The sequence below is a fragment of the Leuciscus leuciscus genome, assembly GCF_965113295.1.
Source record: "Leuciscus leuciscus genome assembly, chromosome: 17".
NCBI lineage: Eukaryota > Metazoa > Chordata > Actinopteri > Cypriniformes > Leuciscidae > Leuciscus > Leuciscus leuciscus.
The window spans coordinates 31,471,689-31,485,046 of record NC_138741.1 but is presented as its reverse complement, the minus strand read 5'-3'; the positions used below and the strand labels follow the sequence as shown (position 1 = coordinate 31,485,046).

At 36.8% G+C, this 13,358-nt stretch overlaps 1 protein-coding gene across 3 annotated transcripts in view; it reads left to right on the top strand.

The window, feature by feature from the left end:
• LOC309479354 (connector enhancer of kinase suppressor of ras 3-like) overlaps positions 1-13,358 on the top strand; it is a 76,250-nt gene that overhangs the window by 52,833 nt on the left and 10,059 nt on the right. For 2 of the 3 annotated variants that reach the window (XM_082143436.1, XM_082143438.1), the window contains exons 14-17: positions 1,465-1,502; positions 4,459-4,504; positions 13,035-13,088; positions 13,219-13,258. In XM_082143436.1, the coding sequence (XP_081999562.1) occupies positions 1,465-1,502; positions 4,459-4,504; positions 13,035-13,088; positions 13,219-13,258 (178 nt within the window). The remainder of the gene's footprint in view (positions 1-1,464; positions 1,503-4,458; positions 4,505-13,034; positions 13,089-13,218; positions 13,259-13,358) is intronic. The other variant, XM_082143437.1, reaches the window with a different exon arrangement.

The window sequence follows — 13,358 nt, the reverse complement described above, 5'->3', positions numbered from 1 at the left end:
GAGAAAGAATGAACCAAATAAAACAAAACTTTTATAAACACAATATCTTTTTTTTTTTTTTTTATCAGCGGTAATTGTTTTTTTTGAATGCTGCATTTTATATCAGTATTTTGCCATATCTGGATCATGCACTATTAACTATCCAATCTATTGTTATTCACAAGTTTTGAACCACATTTACATTTTGTACCACATTAGTTGCATCTACCCATTAAAGCTGCTATTCCAGATATTTTTGTATTGTCTTCATTGAATTATTTAGTTGTCTTCATTTCTTTTTTAATTGCATCATTTGTCTGTTACGTCAGTAACAGGTAATACTTTGGCATTTACTATAGATTTAACTCCATAATAAAAGAAGATCTAAGCAGTCTCAACTTCGGTTGCAAATAAATATGAGAATTGGATCTAATCACAGCAGTTTAAAGATTTATTAATAACAAAACTCAAAACAAAACACACTTGACTGACACCTCGAACAGAATAACCATATAAACCTGACGAGAACAGGACAATGAACTGAAAGAAACTTTAAATACAAACAAACCAATCAACGAAATGAATGACAGGTGTACATGATAATTAAATCAACAAGAAACCATAGAAACAAACAAAAAACTAGGAAAGGGAACTAAAACACGTGACAAACCCACCCAAAACAAACACAGATTACCCGTAACAAGTAGAAGGTTTTTCATTAGTGACGTATGATGTAATGGAGTATTGTAAAGATTTATGAAATCAGCCAAAATTATGTTCCTGACAAAACACATAACGCATTTTTTGTGACATTTGTCCAAAATGTACAACTTCATGCACACTTTCTCTGCTCCTTTCCTTTTACATTAAGGTTTCACAGTCTGTCTAACTTGTTTTGTTCTCTGCCTTTATCTATCAATCCAAATTACCCTAATATTTTCACCTAATAATTCATTCATACTGACCTTTTCAATTTTCCCATATTTGCTGCATTACCCTTTTTCACAAAACTAAAACCGCTTGTTGGCAAAACACTAAATGAAATGTACTTTTATTGAAGAAATGCATTGATGCACAATCAATTTGGTCTAGCTTTGCATGGAATGTGAATTCACTCTTTGAATTATTATATTATGTTATGTTATTTATTATATTATATTATGCACAAATAAATATGAGGCATGTTTTATGAGTGATGCATGTGAATATAACACTTTTTGCCTAGAACCTTGTCTTAAATTTTTTTTTATCTGATTGATATATGTATATATGTATATATATATATATACATAATGTATATGTATAAATATATACATAATTAGTCAGCAAAAAACTGTAACATCCGCTTCTACAAGAACTCATTGTTCAGCAAAAACTGAATGTTTAAAATGTTGAAAAGTTCTAAATGCACAGAAAAGTCAGTAATGATCAGTGGCCTTGTCCATGTTGAAGCATATATTAACTGTTCTTTATGTCCTGCCACAGGATCCTGAGTGGGTCTCCAACAACGCATTCATCAACAGGTGGGTGCAGAACTAAATGAGCATTGTCTATCCCAGCTTCACAGTCACTGTGAGCCAGAACAAAAGCGCAGGAAGAATCTTAGCTCAGATAGTGTATGCTCAGTTATCAGCTCTTCCTGTCAGGATGCGAGATGCTCTTTGGCCTTGCTGCTCCGTCATGTATATTTTTAGCATGCAATAGTGTGGTGACATGGTTTCAATTCCCCATGGACCGCAAGAAAGAGACAACCCCAAGATATGGAACAGTAACCATTATATGTGAAGGTTGATTATTATACATTATCTCAGACAGTATATGATATCTTTCATAATATAAAATTGTCTCTTGGCCAAAAATATCTAGGCCAAATGTACCAACCCAGGATAAAACCCAGTAGTACAATGTTAAACACTATACAATCAAATCATTGAACTTACCTTAGATAAATGGATGCAAGTAAAAATTCTATTTTATTCATTTAATTAAACATTTTAAGCAGCAAACTATATTTACATTTACATTTACATTTATTCATTTAGCTGACGCTTTTATCCAAGGCGACTTACAATTGCTATATATGTCAGAGGTCGCACGCCTCTGGAGCAACTAGGGGTTAAGTGTCTTGCTCAGGGACACATTGGTGTCTCACAGTGGATTCGAACCCGGGTCTCTCACACCAAAGGCATGTGTCTTATCCACTGCGCCACTACCACCCCTATATTTTGATGAGTTCTGTTGACATAATAATGTTGATCGTGACAGCAACTTAATATTGTGTGTATTTGAAACTGAAGTTTCTGAGTTAACTAGTGATTTATTTTTTGTTGTAGTAACTTATTTAGAAATTGTCTTGATAACTTTGAAAATTGGGCAGTGCATTTTTAGTTCCCAGCATGCTCCGCATTGGATAAGGGGAGTAAATGTTGGTTTTTAGTACAGGGAAAGGCCTGTTAGTGTTTAATACGGTTTTGTTTGACAGTTAGGTTGGTTTGTTTTTGCGGTTATTGTGCTGAAGAGTAGTGCTCAAGGTTAGGTTGTGGGTGATTACATGGTAATCCAGGTATTCACTAGATAGACCATACTGACTGTAGTAATGCCACTTATAGTAATATTTTTCTTCTTCATTAAATGTATATGCCAAGTAAGTTAATTTATCAAGCATATGCTATAAGTATTTTAGGTTGAAATAGATAAGAACAATTGGCCACTTAATTGTTGAAATTAGTTTGTAATCCTCAACTCAATTTAGGGTTTTGTTGTTGTTGTTTGAGCCAAAACATTTGTTTTTAGAGTAGGTCTACAACTGCAGTTTGAAACCACAGGTATTTTGGTAATACTTTATAATAAGGTTTATTGACATTAGTCAACTGTATTTGTTAACATAAACAATACTTCCACAGCATTTATTAATCTTAGTTATGTTCAATTTAACATTTATTAATACATTTTTGACGTCACGTTATTGAACGTATATTATCATACGTTATTAAACCAATATGAGCAAACAAATAATTGTGTTTATTAACATTAACAAAACTGCTGTAAACATATATATATATATATATATATATATATATATATATATATATATAAATATATATATATATATGGCAGGTGGTGCTGGGGTAGGTGGAGAGCTAGGAAAATTCCCATGGCATGCTGCACTGAATTGTGCTAGTTCGGGATAGAAATAAATATGTTACATAGATAAAACAAACAGATCGATTGGCCAAAGTTGTCAGCTTTTAGAGAACCAACCAACTACACTGCTCATTGTTAGTTCATGATAGATGATACATTAACTAATGTTAATGAATGGGACAATATTGTAAAGTGTTACAGATATTTCTCTGTCATAAACTGTTCTTGGATGCAAAGCAAGCACAGTTATCTAGTGCTTGGTTTAAAAAAAAAACACATATTTTGAAAAGGAATGATATTTGGATATAGTTCAATTTGGAAATTAAAATAAAGGGGTGAGGTAAACATTGTTGGTCAGATTTTCCTAATGGTGGGATTTTCCTAATTAGAGATGGTTAATCATTTCATTGTTTCTGCTGTTTAATAAGCTTTTGTCTCATAATTATTATATTTTTGTGAAACCATAAAACCATTATAGACTTTTTAATACTTTCAGTCATTTATCGCTATTAATCACACCCCTGACCCATACATAAATACAGCGGATTTCAATATCATTGAAGCTATGAGAATTTGAAGTAGCACCTAAGTAAAAGGAAATGCAGTGGTGGTGCATTTGGTCAAACTCTTAAAAACGCTGCATTCGTGGTGTGAGATACTGAAAAAACAGCGAGACACAATGCAATCATCAGTGAGATGCATGTCTTCATAGACCACATATTAGAAATAACGCAGACACAGTACAAGAATGTGTGATGGACCCCAAGGTAAAATATCTCAATATGGTAATAAAAGAAAACATAAAAAAAAAAACAACTTGTAATATTTAGTCAATTATTTATTCTGCCACATAAGATAATGCCTTTGAATTATATAAATGTGTGGGCTTTTTTATGTTATCAATTGTTGCGCTTATGTAACCTATGTAGCCTATGTAAAGCAATAGATAGTTTGAAAAGGCTTGCATAATGCATGAATCTCTAGAAAACAGAGAAGAGACAACCATATATATAGATGAAGTTCATAGATATATGATTGACTCTTCTCTATCTCTTGTCTCTGCAAGACTGAAATTGAATGTATTTTATGTTTATAATGAGAATGTGCTCTGAGTTGGTCTTGGACTTCATTGAATAAATCTGTTAACACAGACACAAAAGATAATCTCATAAACCAACGTGTGTGTAGAAACATACGAAAATATATGAGGTTAAGGAAACTCTATGAGCAAATGGATTTCATACACCAAGTGATTTTTACTTGACGGCTCTCTTCAGACATAGAGTTTATTTTGCCATGCCTGTTCCTGTATTAAATCCCTCATCGTCTCCCCAGCAGGTACAGCAACAGTGCCATGCGATCCTGGTCGTTCTCTCAAGCGGTAAGAACAACATCTGTACATGCTTCTCTCTTTAGTGCAACAATACCAGTTCGCCAGAATCTGTTTAGTTTGCAGATAGAAAGCTGAAAATCTGTGCAGACAAGTGAATTATTTTGACTTCCTCTTATGTGGGAATATCTGAACACTACAGTTTTCAAAATATTTGTATCTGGGTTTATATTAAACATGTCCAAACTCACTCAGGCTAATATAAACTCATGCAGTCATGGTATTCCAAGTATCCATTCACAATGCATGTTTATCCAAACTGTGCACACAAAACACAGTGTAGGACAGCCATTATTATTTCATTTTCATTCTCCAACCCATATTTTATCTTAAACCTACAAAGTGAACTTTCATTCTTCTGAACTCTGACAGATATTAATTTGTTGTACATTCACACTTCAGAATAAAGGGGGATTTTGCAGTGATGTCATAGAAGAACATTTTGGTTCCTCAAAGAACCTTTCAGTGAACAGTTCAGTTTTTTACTTGGTGTGAAGAATATTTTAATAATCTAAATAATCTCTTTATTATATCCATTTTGGCACCTTCTCCTTCATAGCCGTTACCTAAGCCCCTTTCACACAGAGCGTTGATCTCAGAAAATTGCCATAGTATTGCTATAGTACCTTTTGTGTGAATGCAAACACAGGGCGTGCTCCGGGACTGATCTCAGCAAAGTTACAAGGTCCCCATCCCGGGATCGATCCTGTTATCAAACCCGGGATGGGGACCTAGTAACATTGCTGAGATCAGTCCCTGTGTGAACAAAAGGCAGGACCAATGGCGTAAAGGGTGTGTTGTAGTGATGGCGCTGAAGCTGAGATTGTTCGGCAGCTTAGTGGAACGGTACGCGATGCACTAGTTTATGATCGAATCAGAAAAAAAAATCACAGAGAGAGAGAAATCACAAATCACAGATCATACGCAAACTTAAGATGCAGCAGAGACATTCCAGAAAATCACTGGCAGTGTGAATTAACCCAAAGAATATAATGTGAACAGAGACCAGGGGGGGAAAGGGAGCAGTCATACTCTGGTTCAAACTGAGCAATCAAGTGTGAACCAAGTGTGAAAGCACCCTTAGATTACTAGAGTTAAGGGCTAGATTTTTCTAGTTGTCAAAATATGAAATGTATTTTGAGTGTGAATGTGTGTATATTCCTCCAAGTTCTTAAAATGGGCATATAAAGTAAACAAGGCTTTTTCTACAATGACTTATGGTCATGCTGGTGCCAGCCACCTATTGAATACTCAGTGAGAAACACTGTTGTAGAAGCAGCTCTTGCTTTGAGAGAGAGAGAGAGAGAGAGAGTGAGAGAGAGAGAGAGAGAGAGAGAGAGAGAGAGAGAGAGAGAGAGAGAGAGAGAGAGAGAGAGAGAAGAGAGAGAGAGAGAGAGAGAGAGAGAGAGAGAGAGAGAGAGAGAGAGAGAGAGAGAGAGAAGAATGGACCCTCTGTGTCGGGGGCAGCGACATGGCTTTCCCTCAGGGGGATATTTATTTAAGTGGTGTGACAATCATCTGAACAGAACATTGTGAGACAGAGTTAATCCCATGAAGTCAGAGACAGAAGAGATAGGGGTTTCTCAATCACATGGACACCATTTCAGCTGAGACATAAATGTTAATAATTACAAAAACACTGAAAAATGGGAGAAAGAAATTTGGTTGTAAACATTCCACATTTCACCAATATCTTTCAAAGCACAAACAATATCACAATATTATTGGTAATATTGCGTCCCTGGTACATTAAAAGAATCTGAACCTCTGCAGTTTGCGGACTTGGTGAACCTCTAGTGGTTAGTTCTGGTAACTGAACTCTTCAATACCGCAAAATTGATGTTGGATGTGAAAATATTTTATTTGCTTCATTAAATTGTATATTGTATGATTATTAAAATCTATAGCCATTTACTCTGTGCTATATAAGCATACACATTTTTTTTGTTATCAATACCTAATCACTACACACTATAACATAACGTAAAACACTAGACAAGGGACTAAGGAAAACTCGGGGCTTAAATATACAAGAAGGCTAATCAACAGAACTAGAGACAGGTGCATTTTTGAAGCAGCAAAGTGGTAGTTGCATAGCTGTCAATGGAGGGAGAGAATAATCTCATATTTCATCTAAAAGATCTTCATTTGTGTTCTGAAGATGAACAAAAGTTTTACTGGTTTGGAATAAAATAAGGGTGAGTAATACATTTTTTGGGTGAACTAACCCTTGGCAATGGTTAACTATATAATGAAGGTAGATTTTAACAAAAAGGTTGAACTGTGTTCTCAAGGCAAGTTGTCAAAAAATTTTTATATGGTTTAATTTTATACTGTTTCATAACATGCATACATAATCATACACAACAAGGATTTCTAGCCATGCGTGTTTCAAATAATATTCAAGTTACATTTATTTAAATATTTTATTGCTGGATATATATCTGATTCACTGAACTCTTTCAACACTGTTTCTACCTTTTTTTTTGCAACATAATCAACCTTTCTCATATATATATATATATATATATATATATATATATATATATATATATATATATATATATATTAATAAATTAGTATATATTTATGACATTGTTATAATTATTTGTTATAGTTAGGCCAATTTCTCTTCTCTGACTGGTTGATTTACCTCTTATTATTTATTATTTGTATCTACTTATTATTTATTTCCTCTGTTGGAAAGATGTGGGTTTTTGTTGTTGGAGCCAGTAGGAATGCAAAGACTTTACTTCTGAAGACCTTGGAAATAAACAGTCACTGTTTATGTTTTTGCTGTTTGTTCAGTTTGCTTAAGTTTTGCCAAGGCAAAACAGTTGTTGAACATTCAGTTTGAAATGGTAAAATGGTTTTGGCTTGGTAATGGTTTTGCACTTGAGAGAGTAAATGTTGAAATTGTCTATTTTTGTGTTTTTAGGCAAGATGAATTAATGAGGTTAATGAGGAATTAACTTATTAATGATTAATGATCTGTTAAGTGGGATTTAAAAGAGTTTCTGTTGTTGAAGTTTTAGGGTTACCATGTGTAGCTTGGGCTTAGGTTGAGAACACTTAGATGAAGATCATGATAGGCATTGCTTTTTTCAATGAACAATACACTTATATCAACACAGTAAACAAAGTCTGTGTTCTTGCATTTTTGCAATGTGTTCTTGGTTGTTGGTGATGGTAATTTTTCTGCAGATGTTTTGGTTCATTCATGAATATTATAATCAGTGGTGGCAGAGACTGTTGCAGAAGTTCACCTTCATGTGAAAACCATTCACCAGTAACGGTTTAATATAATTACATAATCAGCTTTCATGTGATTGTGTTTACTGCCCTTATTTGTGTATAGAATAACAAGTGGAGAATGTTTTGAAATGTTTCTTGCGCAAGCAGATGTTCTTTTTTCTCTGAAGTGATCCGGCTGTGTGCTCGACCTCTTTATATTAATCGTGGTGGGAGGACAGTTACATGTCATTTCAGAGTGTAAAAACAGGACGGTCAGACACTCCACCTGGTCGAGTCTGGTGAACGGGTAAAACAGATAATGTATTAATATATTATATACTGTAACAGTATTATTGTCAACTGCAGGCTAGAGAGCTTAAAATGTCTCTTCTAAATGATATGAATAATTACTTAGATTTTTTAGATATAGACAAATAGACAGCAGATTTTGACACTTGAATCATATAGTGTCACTTATAAGACCCACTATTGTAGCCTATATTCTTGTTTAGGTTACAATACAGGCAAATTGAATAGGTAAATTGTATGCGTGTTTTATGGCAGCAAACCTTCATTTTTGGATAATTATCAGGTGTGAAACATGTCTAAAACCTAATGATATATTTGAATGTAAAGAAAATGCTCTTTCAAGTTGTCTGCTATTCTGTTATACCTTAAAGAGGAACTTGTGAAGTTTGAGGAAATTGAGCAATAGGTTTCATTTTGCTTGCATCTTTTTCATGTTCATTCTTTATTGTGACACATTTTTTTTTCAGGTTGATAAAGGAGAGATCATTTGCTTATTAATTAAATAATATTTATAAAGGTTGTGACATTCTGTGACAGTTTTTCATGTCAGTTTTTTAAATGATGTTAGGTCTTTTTTTAGTGGCCATATATTGATGTAGCTTTCCTAACGGATGTGCGCAATTTGTATTACATATTAGTTAAGTATTGTCATTTTCATTGTGCCAATGTGCTTTTCTATATCAGCTCAGAACATTTTAATCACAATTAAGTCCTGTGACAATGCTACACGATGCAGATCCCACATCAATCTACTCTCCATACACCATAATGACAAAGCAAAATCCATTTTTGTAAAGTTGCATTTTTTATTATAAAGAAAGACATCACATTAAACATATCACTAAAAATATGAGAACTGAAAATATCAAGTATTCGGACACTTTGCTATGACACCTAGAATTCATCTCAGGTGCATTACATTTCTCTAGATCATCTTCTAGTTGTTTTTACACTTTGATGGGAGTTCATCTGTGACAAACCAATTGATTGGACAATATCTGGATAGACACACACCTGGAAATATCAAGTGTAGCGTCAGTTCTGGCAGGTCACGTTAGTCCAGCTCGTATCAGCTGACTCTCAAGGCCCGTACACACCGGGACGAATATCGGCGCGCGTTATTCGCCAGCGTTTTTCAACGCGTTTTTTGTGTTCACACCCAAGCGTTTTTCGCTGACGATGAGCCGAGTGAACATGCAAATTCATTCCCTGACATTAGATGGCGCTTAATGTAAAACAGAAATACAATACCACTCCATAACAGTCTATACTCTGCAATACCACTCCATAACAGTTCTCTTTTAACAAGATTTTTGTAGTCGCTGTCGCGTTTGTCATATAGTTCTTTATTCCGACACCAACGAGACCAGCAGCTCTACATTCATCTTGCCTTGCATCTTCCTCGTCATTTCTTCCCGGCAGTGTCTGTCTATGGGCAGTGTAGACGCTACTTGGCGTATATCTTCTTCGCTGTTACGTATGTGTGCTCGGCAAGACCGTTTTGTGTTTGAGCGCCCCCAAGTTGTGTTTTACTGTAACTTCAGAAGCTCCAGACACGTGAGCAAAAGCGCCAATCTCATTGGTCGGATAGTTTTTGACGCGGCGCGTCAAACCAAAAAAACGAACCCGAGGCGTTAAAAAAAAAAAAACGCTTTTCCGCGTGGCGTTTTCCGCGTCGGTGTGCACACTCACATTGGCGCCCTTTGTTTAGTCACGAGGCGTTAAACATCGGCGAATATCGCGCGCGAAATTCGTCCCGGTGTGTACGGGCCTTCAGCTGATCCACGTCTACCTATAGGAATACGACGCCTATCACTGTATACATATATAAGCTCCTTTACCAGCAGCTATCATGTTTCTCAGGAGCTAATTACCCTCCTCCATCCCCAGCTCCTCCTCTCGTCAGTCAGGATTTGGCATTCTGATTCCCCTTGAATCAGAATAAATTCTTGAATTATGTTGTACTTTAAAATCTTGAATTAATGATCTGCATACATTCATGTTGGTTCTGTTCTGTTTACCCTAAGGGGGGATTATTGCTGCTCTCCTTCTCTAATCCTTGCTAGGCTGGATGGATGCGCAGGGAGTTCTCGCCCAGAACGGAACCATACCGCCAATCCAAACTGTATGCTAATTGTCAATCGTATTTGATGATAGTGACCTGACAGAAATAAGGCTGACCTAACAGCTGAAAATAAATCAAAGTATAAACTAAACCATGTGGTCAACGAAACTGCCTGCAGAGCTCAGAGACAGGATTGTGTCGAGACATAGATCTGGGGAAAGATACAAAGAATTCTGCTGCATTAAAGCTTCCCAAGAGCACAGTGGCCTCCACAATTCTTAAATGGAAGAAATTTGACAAAACAAAGATTCTTCCTAAAGCTGTCTGTCTGGCCAAACTGAGCAAACCGGGAAGATGGGCCTTGGTAAGAGAAGCTTGCAGAAAGACAATCATCACTGCAACAGTCCACGGATCTTGGTTTTATGGCAGAGTGGCCAGATGGAAGCCTCTCCTCGATGAAGAGGCATGATAGCCCACTTGGAATTTGCGAAAAAGCACCTAAAGGACTCTCAGGCCATGTCCACAATAATGTTTTCATTTGAAAACAAGTCAAGTCAAGTCAAATCACATTTATTTATATAGCGCTTTTTACAATGCAGATTGTTTCAAAGCAGCTTTACAGAGATAACAGGTAAATAATACAAAACAAGTTTGTTTCCAGAAGAAAATAGCATAACAGTCCAGCTTAAGTAAGTTCAGTGATGTTTCATTTTTGTTGTAAAAAAGTAATTAATTTATATATATAGCCGCTCTGGAGTAAACTGTGATGTCATCGTCCAGCTCAGTTCAGTTCTTGTATAATAGTGTCAATGCAGGCAGATCAATATTATTGTTGAATATCGAATTTAATGTTAAATTTAATGTCCCCAACTAAGCAAGCCAAGCCAATGGCAAAGGTGAAAAAGGCGACAAGGCGAAAAAGGCGACAGTGGCAAGGAACCAAAACTCCATCAGCGGCAGAATGGAGAAAAAAACCTTGGGAGAAACCAGGATCAGTCAGACGAACAAACAGTGTATGATTATGATTCAGGCAGAATTACAGGTTAGTAGTCAGATTGGATTGGAACAATCAGAATATTTCCAGTTCCATCTGGTTGAAGATCGGAGTCATCACGCTGGTATGGAGACGGGTTTGTTGAGGATCAGTGCCGATGGCTGCCGTGTCGAGGCCTTCATAGGGGAGAGTCTAGTTGAAACAACCTCTGCTGACACTTCAGGAATGCGTTGTGGTCGTGTCTAGGCGCAGGTCCGCCATCTGGTCTGGATACGGCCCGGATCCAACTGATTACAGTAAACCCCGGAATAAGCAAAAAGACTAAGGCCCTGTCCCAAATGGAAACCTAAGCACTCGCGGTCTTCCTCTGAGTCCGCACTTTCATGACGTAATGCCGCTTTGACTGTCGGGAAGAAGTCTGCTGCGGAGCCCGCATCAGCGCGGGCTCGGCAAAAGTGCGCATCAAGGGCGCAAATCGACCACATGGGGGCCCTCGCGAGCACCCTTCTGAGATCTAAAAATGACAAATGGGACACACTGCGGTCTCACGGACTTAACGGACACGCGCACGCGGCAGCCATTGTAAGTCCACAAGACCGGAAGTGCACATGAAGTGTGCCATTTGGGACAGGGCCTAACATTAGCGTAGATGCCATTCTTCTTATGATGTGACGAGTACATCGGGTGTTATAGGAAGTGTTCCCAGTTCTGGCTGACCTAATTTATGCAGCCTAACAATCATTGACAATCATCAACTGATTTGAATAATAGGAATGTATAATTTTCTGTGTATGCCAGGTTAAAGAGATGTGTTTTTAGTCTAGATTTAAACTGACAGAGTGTGTCTGCTTCCCGGACAATGTTAGGAAGACTGTTCCAAAGTTTTGGTGCTAAATAGGAAAAGGATCTACCGCCAGCAGTCGATTTTGATATTCTAGGTATTTGCCGGAATCTTGTGCATTCTTAATATCGCAGTCCTGCAAAGATGACAGAAAATTCACTTGCATTTGCTGTCCTGTGGCAACAAAATAATGGTGACTGAGTGCGACCTTGACACATCAGTGAATGGTGATATATTTTGCAAATAAAATGATCCTGCCAGAAGAATAGCATGAGAACTTTATTATGTCTGTTCCGTCTGTATAATCCAAGTAAGCGTTTAGGAGAGTGTTTTGAAATGAAAATGCTGTTTTCAAATGTGTACGGAATCCGGAATGATGTAGACGAAGCCTCAGACTGTGACAAACAAGGTTCTCTGTCATGTCTAGGTAACTAGGCACTGCTTGTCACCTGCGAAATATCTGGACTGATCATGAAGGAAAGGTGAATGCAGCAAAAGTTCAGAGGGCTCAGGAATTCAGACTGGGCTGAAGGTTTACATTCCAACAGCCAAGACAATGCGAGAGTGATTTAGAGACAAACTTGAGTGCCCCATTTAAACTCAATGAACAATGAGTCCCCATCGCATCTGACAGAGCTTGAGAAGATCTGCAGAGAAAATTGTCTGAAAATACCCAAATCCAGATGTGCAAAGCATCACAAATCTGCTGTGGATTTTTTAAAAGCATTTTAGTATAAGGCTGCCACATAACAAAATAGCAAAAAATGAATTGGATGCTATAGATATAGTCTGAATACTTTCTGAATGCACTGTTTCACTTAATTTTAAAGTATGTGCAGTGTACAGTGTACTTACCCCAAAAAGTGCTGAGTAATATAAGGTACATACAGTACTTGGACTTAAAATGGGTTAAGGTTAGGTTTAGGGATCAGGTTCAGGGTTAATACTTAGTTATTAGCAGTTATTGTAATGACTTTACAATATGTCGAACAGGACTGTAAAATAAAATGCTATCGAGGGCCCTGACTGAAACTGACCCTAATGATCACCGAATGTGTCTGCTTTGGTCTCTTCTCAGGCCTCTTTCCCCATTTCTCTGGCTCCCCATATTGCTGCTGATGAGTACAATCCGGTAATTCTTGTGAACCTATTGTACATTCATATTTTTGTCTGCATTGTGATAGTGTGAAAGTGCCAGAAATTATGATTACATGATTGTGGTCATTATAATATCAACATATTTCATATGCATTTGTCTTCAGGTGTCTCTCAGACAGAAGTCAAAAAAGAAGAATTGTGGAGGTATGTGTTGCACTGCACAAACAACTCAAAGTTGTGATCAACTATGATGGTTTATTTGTTTTGTTTTACCTGTGTCACCATTTCTGTTTTATTGTGGCAT